The following is a 13,995-nucleotide window of genomic DNA, read 5'->3' as shown; positions in this document are numbered from 1 at the left end:
GTCACGCTCCAGCTTCTACTCTCCTTTCTGTAGTGTTATTGAGGCCACTACATTTGTAAAACCTCTTGTCCTGACAGGCACGATGTCGGTCTCCCAAAACCAGCAGTCTTGAGACCAAGCACACCTAAAGCAACATGTGTGTGTGGGAGAGGGAGAAACGCCGTGGGGAGTGAGGATCGCGGGGGGTGGGGCAGGGGCGCTGGACACAGTGGAAGAACCTGCCGTCTGCCTGGAGCCCCTGCCCTGAGCTCGACTCTCCCCTCGTGCTGGGACCTGAGCACACGATCTAGTGTGTGCAGCTCTGGTTCCAGCCGTGGAACCAGTGGCCCTCTCCTCTGACGTAGGAGCTAGTGACGGGAGGCGCGTGAAGACTCACGGCGTCAAGAAGCGGTTACTGAATCTGAGTGTGTCATTTTTTTCTCTCTTTCAGAAATTTTTGACCTAGAAACAAATGAACACGTACAGAAAGCCATAAACGATCGGCAGATGCCTAAAGTGGAATACAGGAAAATCGAGATCGACGATTACAGTAAGTGCTGCGTTTGCTCCTTTAAACGGGAAGACCAGCGTCTGCTCTGAAACAGCCTGACCGTGATCGCCGGGTGGGGGGTTGCGGGGGAGCACGGGCTAGAACTGCATCCTCAGCAGCGAGGGGGACCGGGGGCCGGGGGCAGCTCAGCCGAGCTGACTGCGCTCCCAGCCAGCATGCTCGCTCTGGGACACAAAGCCAGGAGCACGTGATTTCTGTCCTCGAGAGGCTGACGGTTTAGACAAGACCCCGGACGGAAACCCGCTCCTTGTTGGGGCGGAACCGGTCATGATACCGTCCAGGAAAACGTGTCCCCCTGGAAACGTCCCTTCTGTGCCATTGATGTTCTTGGTGCTTCATCATCTTACGTCTAAATGTTGCACGTGCGCTGAGAGGCGTCCTGGAAGCTGGAGAAGCAGCGTGAGGGATTGGTGGTCGGTGCAGCCCGCGGCCGTCCAGCGCCCTGCCTTGGCTTGTGTCCTTCTCCCTCTCGAACTGTCCGTTCAGCCATTCGATAAGCTTTAACGAGCACATGCCCTGCAGCAGGCACCCCTAGGCCCCGAGGACCCCAGAGCACTGGCTGGAATGGGACTTGCATCTCCTGGAGGGAAGCAGGGTTCTCATAGCCTCCTTGCCTCTGCAGACAGTCCCCCATCAGCCCAGCCCGGAGCTTTGCCACCCAGCGGGCGTCTGCCCTTGGGGACCTCAAGTGCACAATGCTCCAAACTCATCTCCCCGTCCTTCCCCCAGCACTGCGTCCCCCTCCACGCGCTCCTCCTTTTGAGGGTGATACCCTTCGGCTGTGTTGACTGGTTTCAGATAACTTAGATTTCAAACCTTGAAGTCATCTTTGAGTCATCCATGCAGGTACCACCTGCCCCTCGTCTCTGAGGTTGGTGAATAGACTTCGTCTCCTGAGCTAACTTAGAAGGTGGCCAGGGATCGATGGAAAAGAGTGCAGAGATTGACTAGTGATGCCTGAACTGCAGGCCTGGGCGGGGGGAGCAGGTGGTAGCCCGAGCCTGTGTCTGCTGCCCCAGCGCCTGTCGGCAAGCTCCTTGTCTGCCCTGCCCCTTCAGTGGGACAGCAGCTTGTCACTAGGGCCGGCGGGCCCTGGAGTATCACTCAGCACCCCTTGTTAGATTGGACCCAGCCACCTGACAGACCGTGAGCCCCTAAGGGCAGGAACCACGGCTCAGCTTGTGGAACGAAATCAAACCCACCCAGAAAGTGCATCCCGTAAAGCTGCGTCCTTCAGAGCAGAAAGGAATGGCCCAGGAGCTCAGGAGAGAGCGTGAGAATGGACTGGGGTCCCGAGAAGGTTCCCAGCAAGGTGGGGCTTGAAGGGGTTCCTGGAGTCGCTTTCGGTTGGTGGAGAAGAGGGGAGAAGGAGGGAGAAGCGTCAGCATGGTCGGTCGTGGGTGGGTCGGGAGGCTGGTGGAATTCCAGCCGCGGGGTTGTCCCAGGTGGCAGCCGACACGGGGGCCCTCACCCTCCAGCACCTTCATCCTTGTCCTATCGTTGGGCCACACGGAATCACACTATATGGGAACCTTTCTAAACATCGCTAGAGATACAGGTAGGGAGAGAGATTCACCTGCGACAGTCAGAAAAGTCGGAAAATAGGATGCGTTTCAACCCCTCCCCACCGGGCCCACGGGTGCAGAGGCCTTTCTCCTACAATGGCCCGTGTGCACTCACTCTGATGAGGGGCTGATGGAGGAAACAAGAAGGAAGGGCCTGAGGCAGGTGAAGAGATAGACTTAGGAGAAGCATGAGTGGAGCCTGCAGTCATGCCCGGCAGGGACATCACTGCCCACAGGCCAGGGCCATCCCCACCGCCTCTCCGGGTCTGGGTTTCTCTCAACGTCCCTGAGACGCACGCAGGTCCCACAGGATGCACTCGGCTCTGGAAGCGAGGGCAGTTTTGTGTGTCCAGGGAGCACAGCCCCAGGTGGCTGTGTTTAAGCACGTCCAGTCCTGAGCAGGAAAGGAGCTGTCAGTCAGAAAGAGGGAGACAGAGGAACTGGGCCATCCACAGATGCCCGTCATCAGGGCTTGGGGGAACCACAGAACAGAAATGAGGGGCAGGAAGGATGCAAGTCCAGGCCGAAAGTGGGCTCAGGAGACCTGCAGGAGGTGCGGCTCTAACACGATAAGGCAGAGCGGGGAGACCCGGGAACCCACCACAGGAGCCCGGGAGCTGTTTCACTGGGACAGAAGCTGGCGACCCCTAGTCAGACAGGCCCGAAACCAGCGACCCACAGGCAGGAAGCAGAACCTCTGCTGCCCTGGGACGTGTGCACTGGAGACGCGGCTCCTGACCTGTTCATCTCAAGTCCCCGCCTCTTCCCTGCCGAGCTGTTTTCTGTAAAGAGAGTGACTCTGACCATACAGGGTGTCTTGTACGGACAGCCCCATCGCTGAGACTTCGTATTGCCAAGAAATGGGTCAAAGGAATGTCTGGGCTGCCCGTGAGGAAGGCATCAGTGACTGGTTCAAACTGCCATGCAGAACCTGGAGTCCAGTCACTCGGCAGATCCAAGTTCATGAGAGCCCTCAAATTAACTGGACATTTATCTTTGTGCTTTCCTTTTATAAGGAAGAACCAGAGGCAAGAAAACAAGAAAACAACTTCAGATTGATCGTGGATGGAGGGATGGAGGGATGCAGGGAAGGATGGTTGGATGGATGGAGGCAGGGATGCAGGGAAGGATGGTTGGATGGATGGAGGCACGGATGCAGGGAAGGATGGTTGGATGGATGGAGGCAGGGATGCAGGGAAGGATGGTTGGATGGATGGAGGCAGGGATGCAGGGAAGGATGGTTGGATGGATGGAGGCAGGGATGCAGGGAAGGATGGTTGGAAGGATGGAGGCAGGGATGCAGGGAAGGATGGATGGAAGGATGGAGGCAGGGATGCAGGGAAGGATGGTTGGGTGGATGGAGGCAGGGATGCAGGGAAGGATGGATGGATGGATGGAGGCAGGGATGCAGGGAAGGATGGTTGGATGGATGGAGGCAGGGATGCAGGGAAGGATGGATGGATGGATGGAGGGTGGACGAGTGAGCAAGCAGCCTCCACAGGTCTGGCCCCACCCCCTCTACCCTGGTCTTTATCTGCAGACCTCAGGCAGGCCCCGTAAGGTCAGGGCCTGAGCAAAATGAAAACGTGGGGCTTTCTGTGAGCTTCCAGTCCAGCCAGGGCTCTTGCACAGGCCTGCGTGACTGCACAGGTCACGCCCTGTAAGGCCAGTCAGCCTCCACCGGTCAACCTCAGCTTGCTGCCCGCCCCCGTCCCCCATCAGCAAGTTTTCTCCCGTCTGTCACTTCCTACCACAGCCTTGGAGGCCAGATCATATTCCTTCACAGGATCCTGTCTCAGCTTCTAGCCCAGGGCCCTCCTCCATCCACTCTGCACACAATGTTTCCCAAACCCCAGAGCACTAAGGGGTGCCTGCCATCCCCTCCTCCAAAGATGCAGAAAAGGGTCTTTAGAAACAAATAGCCAACTCCCAGCCCCCCTTGCACATGAGGTTTCTTTCCAGGGTGAGGTTTTACTTGCGGGTAAACGGGGACGTAGATGCAAGGAGAGCAGGGACAGCTGTGTGCAGGGCCGGCATTTGCTCATCGCCCCTTGGAGTCCCAGGAAATCTGAATGATGTCGCCCTACAGACCTGTTTTTATTTTGTTATGCTTTGTTTTTCATTTAATGCTACCGGAGGCTAAGGCTTTCTTTAGAGAAGCATTCCAACTCCAGGAACACTCTCTGAATATATTCAGCCGCTTGTGGCCAAAGCCTGCCCGTGAGCTTATCAGTGGCAGAAAGCAGCCCAGACCATGTTTTATGGATATTTCAGTGATAAAGTCCAGGGTCCCTGGGCCATTGATCTAATTTGCAAGTCATTAACATTCAGCCAGAGTCAGTAATGAGACCCTGGTCAGAGCTGGCTGCTAAGCCAACCCCCAGCCTGGGGTGCATCTACAGTAATTATACTGAAAACACCACTAATTCCAACTTAATTGCTCATCTGGGCTGTAGTTAATGTCAATAAACAATTTCTAACTTGGGCAGGAAGGTTTGTTTGGGGAAGAACAGAGAAAGCAGTGAGGGAAACGGCCCCCTCCCTCCCAGACTGGATCCTGGTTGCCAAGGACCAGATCCAAAGGACCTTGGCTGCAGGACCCACGGCTGCACCAGCTCCCTCCCGCTGGCTCCGCAGGCAGCCAGACCTGCCCAGTTCCAGCCTGCAAACGGGGAGGCCCGCGCAGCCCCTGGCTTTGCACGGAGGCTCCCCACAGCTCTAGCCTCTCCCTCAGGGCCACTGCCCCTTGCCTTACCCCACCCCGCCCTCAGTCTCCGCCTGTCCCCACTTAACTACTTGTTGGGGCAGTGCTGCCCGGCAGAGAGGTGCACCCTGCCCTGGAGGTTCGTCCCTCACCCCATCCCTGCCTGGAATTTTGCTGTCAGCAAGTGCTCACAGGGGTCCAGGCTTTTCTGCTTTTCAACACTTTCCTGTTGGCAAGATGGCAGTTAAGCTTCAGATGGAGGAACTAAGCTTAAAGAGGTTGGGTGCTTTCCCCAAGTCCAGAGTGAGCCGGAGTGCCCCTGTCTGTGGAGGACCGGCCTTAACCCTCCAGGGTGCCCGTCTCCCAGGCCCCCGGGAGCACACCCCAGGGCTGGCACACCCAGCCAGCGCCCATCCCTCCCCTCCCTTCCTGGCCCCTGACGTGCTGCCCTGTGTTCTGTTTCTGCCTAGACTTGCCCGTTCAGATCCTCAAGCCAGCAACCTTCTCCGACACCACCCACTACCCCTTGCTCCTGGTGGTGTAAGTATCCCAGGATGAAACTCTCATGGAGATGGTAAGTGGGAGCCTGATATCCACTGCAGACTAGTCACTGGAAACAATTCTGCAGGCTGTTTCTGTAACAACCGCTGACCCCAGACATCAAAGGAAAGTGGGGCCCCAGTCGATTTCGGGGGATTTGCCACAGTGAGTGCAGGACTTGACTCACATTCCGGGAGTCGTGCTTCGGTGGCCAGTCAGCGGCCCCAGGGACAGCAGGAAAGCTGATGGGGAGCCCACCTTCACCGCGCAGGGCGGACGGATACACCCGAGGTCACCCCGGGCCCCGGGAGGCGGGCCCGGCGGGGTCTCGCTGGGGCCAGCGGCTCCTCCGGTGCCACCAGGCGGCCTTGAACACCAGGCGTTGGTCCTCGGGATGATTTCAGAGCTGCCTTGTGCTAATTAGCAAGCTTCTGGGTCAGATGCCGAGAATGACTTCAGAGCTTTCTGAGCACCTCTGACGGTAGTGGGTCCTGACTAGGGCTGCCGCTCGCTCGGGTGCGTGAGTGGCCACGGGACAGAGGAGACACTGAGCCTCGGGGCCTCTGGGGACGCAGCCCCGTATTCATGTGGAAGGGTCCAGGGAAGAGCAGAGGCCTGCCCTGGGGCTCTTTAGGGACCACAGTGAAATCACCCCCCCAGAGCCTGACTAACCCTGTGCATCTTGCCTGGCGCCCGGCCTGGGGCCCAGCCCTGAGTGACGAAGGCTGCACTGTGAGGACCCCGGGCCACGACCCACTGTGCTGCCCCCGCTTATTGCCACTAACCCGCTGTCCTCACCGTCCGGACTTGGCCAGCGACCACACACACGCACACACACACACACACACACCACGTGAATGTACCAAACACACACAACAGCACACACACTCACATATATGTGCACAACACACACACACAACACAGATATACACATCACACCCGCACATGCTCACATACACGCACAAACCACATACCACACACGCACACCAGTATACACAGCACATACACACACCACACCAGTATACACAGCACATACACACACACCACACCAGTATCCACAGCACATACACACACACCAGTATCCACAGCACATACACACACACCACACCAGTATACACAGCACATACACACACCACACCAGTATACACAGCACATACACACACCACACCAGTATACACAGAACATACACACACCACACCAGTATACACAGCACATACACCACACCAGTATACACAGCACATACACACACCACACCAGTATACACAGCACATACACACACCACACCAGTATACACAGCACATACACACACCACACCAGTATACACAGCACATACACACACCACACCAGTATCCACAGCACATACACACACACCACACCAGTATCCACAGCACATACACACACACCACACTAGTATACACAGCACATACACACACCACACCAGTATACACAGCACATACACCACACCAGTATACACAGCACATACACACACCACACCAGTATACACAGCACATACACACACCACACCAGTATCCACAGCACATACACACACACCACACCAGTATACACAGCACATACACACACACCACACCAGTATACACAGCACATACACACACCACACCAGTATACACAGCACATACACACACCAGTGTACACAGCACATACACACACACCACACCAGTGTACACAGCACATACACCACACCACACCAGTATACACAGCACATACACACCACACCAGTGTACACAGCACATACACACACCACACCAGTATACACAGCACATACACACACCACACCAGTATCCACAGCACATACACACACACCACACCAGTATCCACAGCACATACACACACACCACACCAGTATACACAGCACATACACACACCACACCAGTATACACAGCACATACACACACCACACCAGTATACACAGCACATACACACACACCACACCAGTATACACAGCACATACACACACACCACACCAGTATACACAGCACATACACCACACCAGTATACACAGCACATACACACACCACACCAGTATACACAGCACATACACACACCACACCAGTATACACAGCACATACACACACCACACCAGTATACACAGCACATACAAACACCACACCAGTATACACAGCACATACACACACACCACACCAGTATACACAGCACATACACACACCACACCAGTATACACAGCACATACACACACCAGTGTACACAGCACATACACACACACCACACCAGTGTACACAGCACATACACCACACCACACCAGTATCCACAGCACATACACACACACCACACCAGTATCCACAGCACATACACACACACCACACCAGTATACACAGCACATACACACACCACACCAGTATACACAGCACATACACACACACCACACCAGTATACACAGCACATACACACACCACACCAGTATACACAGCACATACACCACACCAGTATACACAGCACATACACACACACACCAGTATCCACAGCACATACACACACACCACACCAGTATCCACAGCACATACACACACACCACACCAGTATACACAGCACATACACACACCACACCAGTATACACAGCACATACACACACACCACACTAGTATACACAGCACATACACACACCACACCAGTATACACAGCACATACACCACACCAGTATACACAGCACATACACACACCACACCAGTATACACAGCACATACACACACCACACCAGTATACACAGCACATACACACACACCACACCAGTATACACAGCACATACACACACCACACCAGTATACACAGCACATACACCACACCAGTATACACAGCACATACACACACACACCAGTATACACAGCACATACACACACACACCAGTATACACAGCACATACACACACCACACCAGTATACACAGCACATACACACACCACACCAGTATACACAGCACATACACACACACACCAGTATACACAGCACATACACACACACACCAGTATACACAGCACATACACACACACCACACCAGTATACACAGCACATACACACACCACACCAGTATCCACAGCACATACACACACACCAGTATACACAGCACATACACACACACCACACCAGTATACACAGCACATACACACACACCACACCAGTATACACAGCACATACACACACACCACACCAGTATACACAGCACATACACACACACCACACCAGTATACACAGCACATACACACACCACACCAGTATACACAGCACATACACACACACCACACCAGTATACACAGCACATACACACACACCACACCAGTATACACAGCACATACACCACACCAGTATACACAGCACATACACACCACACCAGTGTACACAGCACATACACCACACCACACCAGTATACACAGCACATACACACACCACACCAGTATACACAGCACATACACACACACCACACCAGTATACACAGCACATACACACACACCACACCAGTATACACAGCACATACCCACACCACACCAGTATACACAGCACATACACACACCAGTGTACACAGCACATACACACACACCACACCAGTGTACACAGCACATACACCACACCACACCAGTATACACAGCACATACACACCACACCAGTGTACACAGCACATACACACCACACCAGTATACACAGCACCTACACACACACCACACCAGTATACACAGCACATACACACACACCACACCAGTGTACACAGCACATACACACACCACACCCGTACACACATACACACACCCCTTGCCTGCACTCCTGTCCCGGCAGAAGGCCAGGATGACAGTGGTGCAGTAGCTGTGGCCTCCTTGGAGGGGCAGCCAGCCTCAGAAGGGGCATTGCGTCTGTCGCCGTTTCTGAGGGCCCTGGGCCTGGCGTCGGCCGTCCCTTCTGCTCACCCTGTGTCCCCTCCAGAAGGAAAGTCACTTAGAGCTTCCTCACCCCCATTAGCACTAGTGAACGCTCGACAGCCGTGTCCCTAGCTTCAAGGCCCGTCGGCAGCTCTGGCCGAGTCCCGGCTGAGAACACGCGCCGTGGGTGGCTTGAGCTCACACGGTCGTGCCCCCAGTCGGGAAACAGGGAAGCCACACGAACAAGAGAACCCACACCCCACCCAGCTAAGTGATTGGGCAATACTCTGTGGGGGCGGTGGACAGGCTGCCCCCGGAGACGTGGACAGGAAGGCCACCCAGGTCAGCCACGGGCTCTGCTCCGGAGCGAACCAGACGGAGGGGCACTGCCAGCCCCTGGGGAAGCATCATCGGACCTGATGTCAGCTGGACCAGCCGCTGCTGCAAGCCACGTGCCAAGCCCTGGCCTGTCTTTCCAGGGATGGCGCCCCGGGGAGCCAGAGCGTGGCTGAGAAGTTTGAGGTGAGCTGGGAGACGGTGATGGTGAGTAGTCACGGGGCCGTGGTGGTCAAGTGCGACGGCCGTGGCAGCGGCTTCCAAGGGACCAAGCTGCTGCACGAGGTGAAGCGGAGGCTGGGCTCCCTGGAGGAGAAGGACCAGATGGAGGCTGTGAGGTGAGGACCCCCGGAGGCACCACTGGAACGGGGGGAGAGGGGGAGGGGGGCGGCCGCAGCTCCTACCTGGGCTGCGCCGTGGTCCTCTCCAGACGCGTGTTTCTTGTCAACACACATTTCACCTGCGATTTGCTTGTACTTACAAAGTCTTCGGGCCATTCCGCAGTGAATTCCTGCTAGTAATCTTCTCCCAAAGACTTGTATCCTCGTTATCACATAGCTCGGTGGCCTGTCCGTTTCGCTGATTGAAACCAGGTGCGGAGACCGTGACGTGGGCGTGCTGTGGTTGTAGACCTTGGCCGCTGATCACGGGGGGAGAGCCGGGCTGGGGCCATGAGAGAGAGAGGACATGAGTGGGGCTGGAGCCATGCAGCGGGTCACTGCGTTCCTGAGGAAGGACCCCCTGCGCTTCCAGGCGGCCAGTCAGAACCCCCGCTCAGCCCCGCTGACGGGCACGTTTTGTCCCTTGGTTTCTTCACATCCCTGTCACCGAGGCAGCAGGACGGATAGAGTGTCACCGAGAACAGAAAGGGGCTTAGGGCAGGGGACTGATGCTCCAAATTACTGATTGAATTTTATTGTTGCCCCGGAATAAGAGACATCAAGGACCTGTGCCCTACTAACTGGCCTGCAGACACATCTGTAGAAATAGAGTTTTCACAGTTTTACGGCACAGCGGACCGTAGGGCCAGATGTGACTTCACCAGGGAGATGCAGCCAGACCCACAGACTCCGGTGCTCGGAGGGACAAGAAGAGCATGTCGCACGATTGTCATCCTCATTGTGAAGCGGGGTGCGCGAGGCTGGACACTGGGCATCTAGAAAGGGCGGCATACAGCGCCCACATGAGTAAGTGCTGACTGAAGGGCTGTGAGAAGGCTGGACACTGCATCCCGTGTGTCATCGTGACTGTGTGCTCTGCAGGTCTAAAAGATTTCACTTTACTGACTTTTCAGAACATTTTCTCTCTTGTTTTTAAAAAGATTGATGGCACGTGGTGTGTACTCAGTAAATAATTTCTAAGTGGGTGAAACCATGAGTGCGTGAACGAATGGCCCACTGTCCTCAAGGGAGTCGTGAGCTGGTGAAGAGAGGCGACACGATCAGACCAGCACGTGCTACAGGCAGAGAACAGGGGTAGGAGAGATGGCTGAGGACCCGAGTCTGGGAAGTCGCTCCCGTCAGGATGCTTTTGCCTGGAAGTTAACAACAGCACAGACACGCGCGAACACACACCCAATGTTAAACGTGCTTTAAAAACACGACACTGTATTGGCGCTGGAAGTCCAGGGGGACGTCAGGCCTCAGCTTGGTTGCTCAGGGACCCAACAGTGCCACTGCAGGCCCGGCTCTCTCGTCTCTCCGCTCAGCCAAGCACGTGGCCTTGTGCTGAACCTCTTCTCACGCTCACAGGACAGCTGCCAGAGCACCGCCAGCAGGTCGAGCCACTTCCAGAAACCTCCAGGAAGGAAGGGAGGAGCCTCCCCAGGGGCACCCAACAAACCTCTCCTTCTGTCTCCCTGAACCCAGAAGCATCACCCAGGAGCAGGGGGGGCAACGCCCCTGAGACCCGGTGGGCTGGGGACCGGTCCACCGCCCCAGGCGGAGGAAGGAAGGGTGGTGACAACACAGCCGGGAAAGGAGGAGAGGCAGCGGCGGCACGTGGGCCACAGGGACCCCTCTGGAGAAGCACGCGGGCCCAGGTCAGGCTTGGGAGGCATGGGACAAGGCTGACCGCAGAGCCCCCTCCCTTGGAGCCCCCCTCTTTTTGTCCTTACCCACCTGCCACCCTGCTCTGACTCCTCCCAGGAAGCCCGGAGTCCTCGCGGGCCCCCCCGAGGCCCTGGGGGAGGACGCGGCGTCCTTCAGACATCCTGCCAGCCTGGCTGGTGTGGCCGCCCCACTCTGAGCAGGGGACGAGAGGGCACAGGCTGTTCCACACTCACGGTGCTTCTAAAAATAAGGGATTGATCGGCCATCTGTTCAAAAACAGGGCAGAACCTGTTCCAGAGCAACAGTAAATAATGTCAGCTCTCAAGCCACTGAGGCTTCCAGGAACAGGAGGACGAACCATCACAAGCCTGACAGCCATCAGCAGCCACGCAGACCTCCGGAAGCTGCCGCCCAAGTGTCTCAAGCCGTGGAAAACTCTACGAAGCTTTGTTTAGGATCTGGGTCTGTATTTTCATTAGAAAGAAATAGCCCAGTCCGTTCAGTTTAAGAGACCTTGAGACCAGCTCCCCACCCTAGCTCCCCAAAGCTCCCCAGCCCCGGGCAGTTGTCCCAACTTCGTCCATCACCTGGAGGAAGTCCTGGAGCAGGGGCTCTCCCCCGACCACAGCTGGAAGCATGTCCTTCCCAGGCGAGGGCCACTCGAACGGTGGTCTGGGAGCAGAGGAGCACAGCCCTGCCTGGAGGGGCTTCTAGGAGGAGGTGGCTTTCTGCCAAGACCCCACCTCAAAGGGTAGTGGGGATTGCCCAGGGAGCGCGAGTGCGCGTTCCACAGCGACAAAGTGCTGTGAGCAATGGTCCTGGTAACGCAAAGGCGCATGAGGTCCGGGGCCCCCAGTAAGCCCAGTGTGGGCTGCGCTGGGGCCAGGGGATGCCTGGAGACGTGGGGTGGGCTGAGACCCTCCCACACCATCTTCCGGAGCCGGCGCCTGCCCTCCCAGCAGAAGAGGTCCCTCAGGGAGTTTAGCAAGGAGATGACAAAGCCACCTTTATTTTTCAGAACAGTAATGCTGGTAGCGGTGTAGCAGGTTTTATGGGTCAGAGTCCTGGCAGGAAACATTCAAATGGGGTGGTTTAAGGAGAGAGAAATAACATACGTGTCTTCAAAGGCATATGGCAGAGTTAGGAAGATCCAGGGGATCGATGTGGGGTACGCTGGGGCTGTCAGAGGCCCCGGGAGGGCAGGGGCAGCACCATGCCGTGGAGGAAGCAGCAGCGTCAGCAAGATCTGTAAGCGGACAGATATGGAGACGGGCGTGGAGCGGAGCGGTGAGTTCTGTGTCCCTCTCGACGCTCTGCTGTCCCCAGCAGAGGGCAGGACAAATGTGCTGACCACATGCCTCCCGCTGGCCCCTCCAAGTTGCCCCATCAAGTCTCTGGCTGTGAGGCTCCCTGACTCTGAAGGTGCTGAGCAGCTGTGTGGTGCGTGACACCTGCGTCAGCGTGGGTCCCCAGGAAGCGGTGCCAACACACACTTAGACGCGCAGAAGGTGCGTTTGTGCAGGACGCGCGGCCCAGAGCGCAGCAGGGGCAGAGCCGTCAGACTGCAGGGGCTCTGACACGGGAAAGGACGGGACACAGAGAGCGGGCTTCCCGTGGCAGCTGGGCTTTGAGCATCTCTGCCAAGCTGAGGCGGGCCTCGGAGGACCCCTTGCCGGTCACTGGCGGGGACAGCTTGAGACAGTGTGGACACGTGGAAGGTTGGAAGGTGCGAGCACTGCTTCTCCCAGGGTGTCAGCCCACCTCCCCCAGACGCGCTTCTGGAGGCTGGAGCCTCCCCCGTCCTCACTCGGGGCCTCTGCAGACCCTGCCGTGGAGCAGAGCTCAGCGCCTGCTCCATGGAGAAGGACGCCGGGGCCTTGCTGCGCCTCAGAGCATCCCAGTGATAAAACGCGCCTACGCCTGGGTCAGGCTGGTCCGCCTCAGGGCTCCACTGCTCTCCAGGAAACAGCCATCACACAGGAACTGCCCGCTGATGAGTGGAAATATAGCAAAAGATAATAAAAATATTTGATATTGGTAAAAACTATTTTCCTTGGCAGACTCCTGAGTACTTTACAAATGAGGATCCTTACCAAGACCTGTGGTTTTTAGATCAGGAAGTGAATCGCCAGGTAATTAAATGGAGGGGTTGCCGGAGACCAGAGGCTGCCTGCGAATGTGGAAGTAGGGCTGAGAATAAAAATCCGACGTATTTTATGAATTGGAATGGCGCCTGAGACCCGGGCCCCATGCCCTTTGAGGTTCACGTGGCTCTCTCCACGCTCCATGGTCTCCGCAGACCGCTACACGATCCCAGCAGTCGTGGTCCGGACCTCAGGCCGTGGGGCAGAATCCTCATGGGGCCAGGT

General features: G+C 56.3%; 1 protein-coding gene across 1 annotated transcript in view; it reads left to right on the top strand.

The window, feature by feature from the left end:
• Positions 1 to 13,995, top strand: part of DPP6 (dipeptidyl peptidase like 6) — a 776,249-nt gene that overhangs the window by 748,564 nt on the left and 13,690 nt on the right. Inside the window, exons 18-20 of the mRNA XM_032643847.1 lie at positions 431 to 529; positions 5,290 to 5,359; positions 9,719 to 9,913. Coding sequence (XP_032499738.1) covers positions 431 to 529; positions 5,290 to 5,359; positions 9,719 to 9,913 — 364 coding nt within the window. The remainder of the gene's footprint in view (positions 1 to 430; positions 530 to 5,289; positions 5,360 to 9,718; positions 9,914 to 13,995) is intronic.

The sequence above is a fragment of the Phocoena sinus genome, chromosome 9 (genome assembly GCF_008692025.1).
Source record: "Phocoena sinus isolate mPhoSin1 chromosome 9, mPhoSin1.pri, whole genome shotgun sequence".
Classification (NCBI taxonomy): domain Eukaryota; kingdom Metazoa; phylum Chordata; class Mammalia; order Artiodactyla; family Phocoenidae; genus Phocoena; species Phocoena sinus.
The sequence above is the reverse complement of the archived record's forward strand: the minus strand, read 5'-3'. Positions and strand labels throughout refer to the sequence as shown.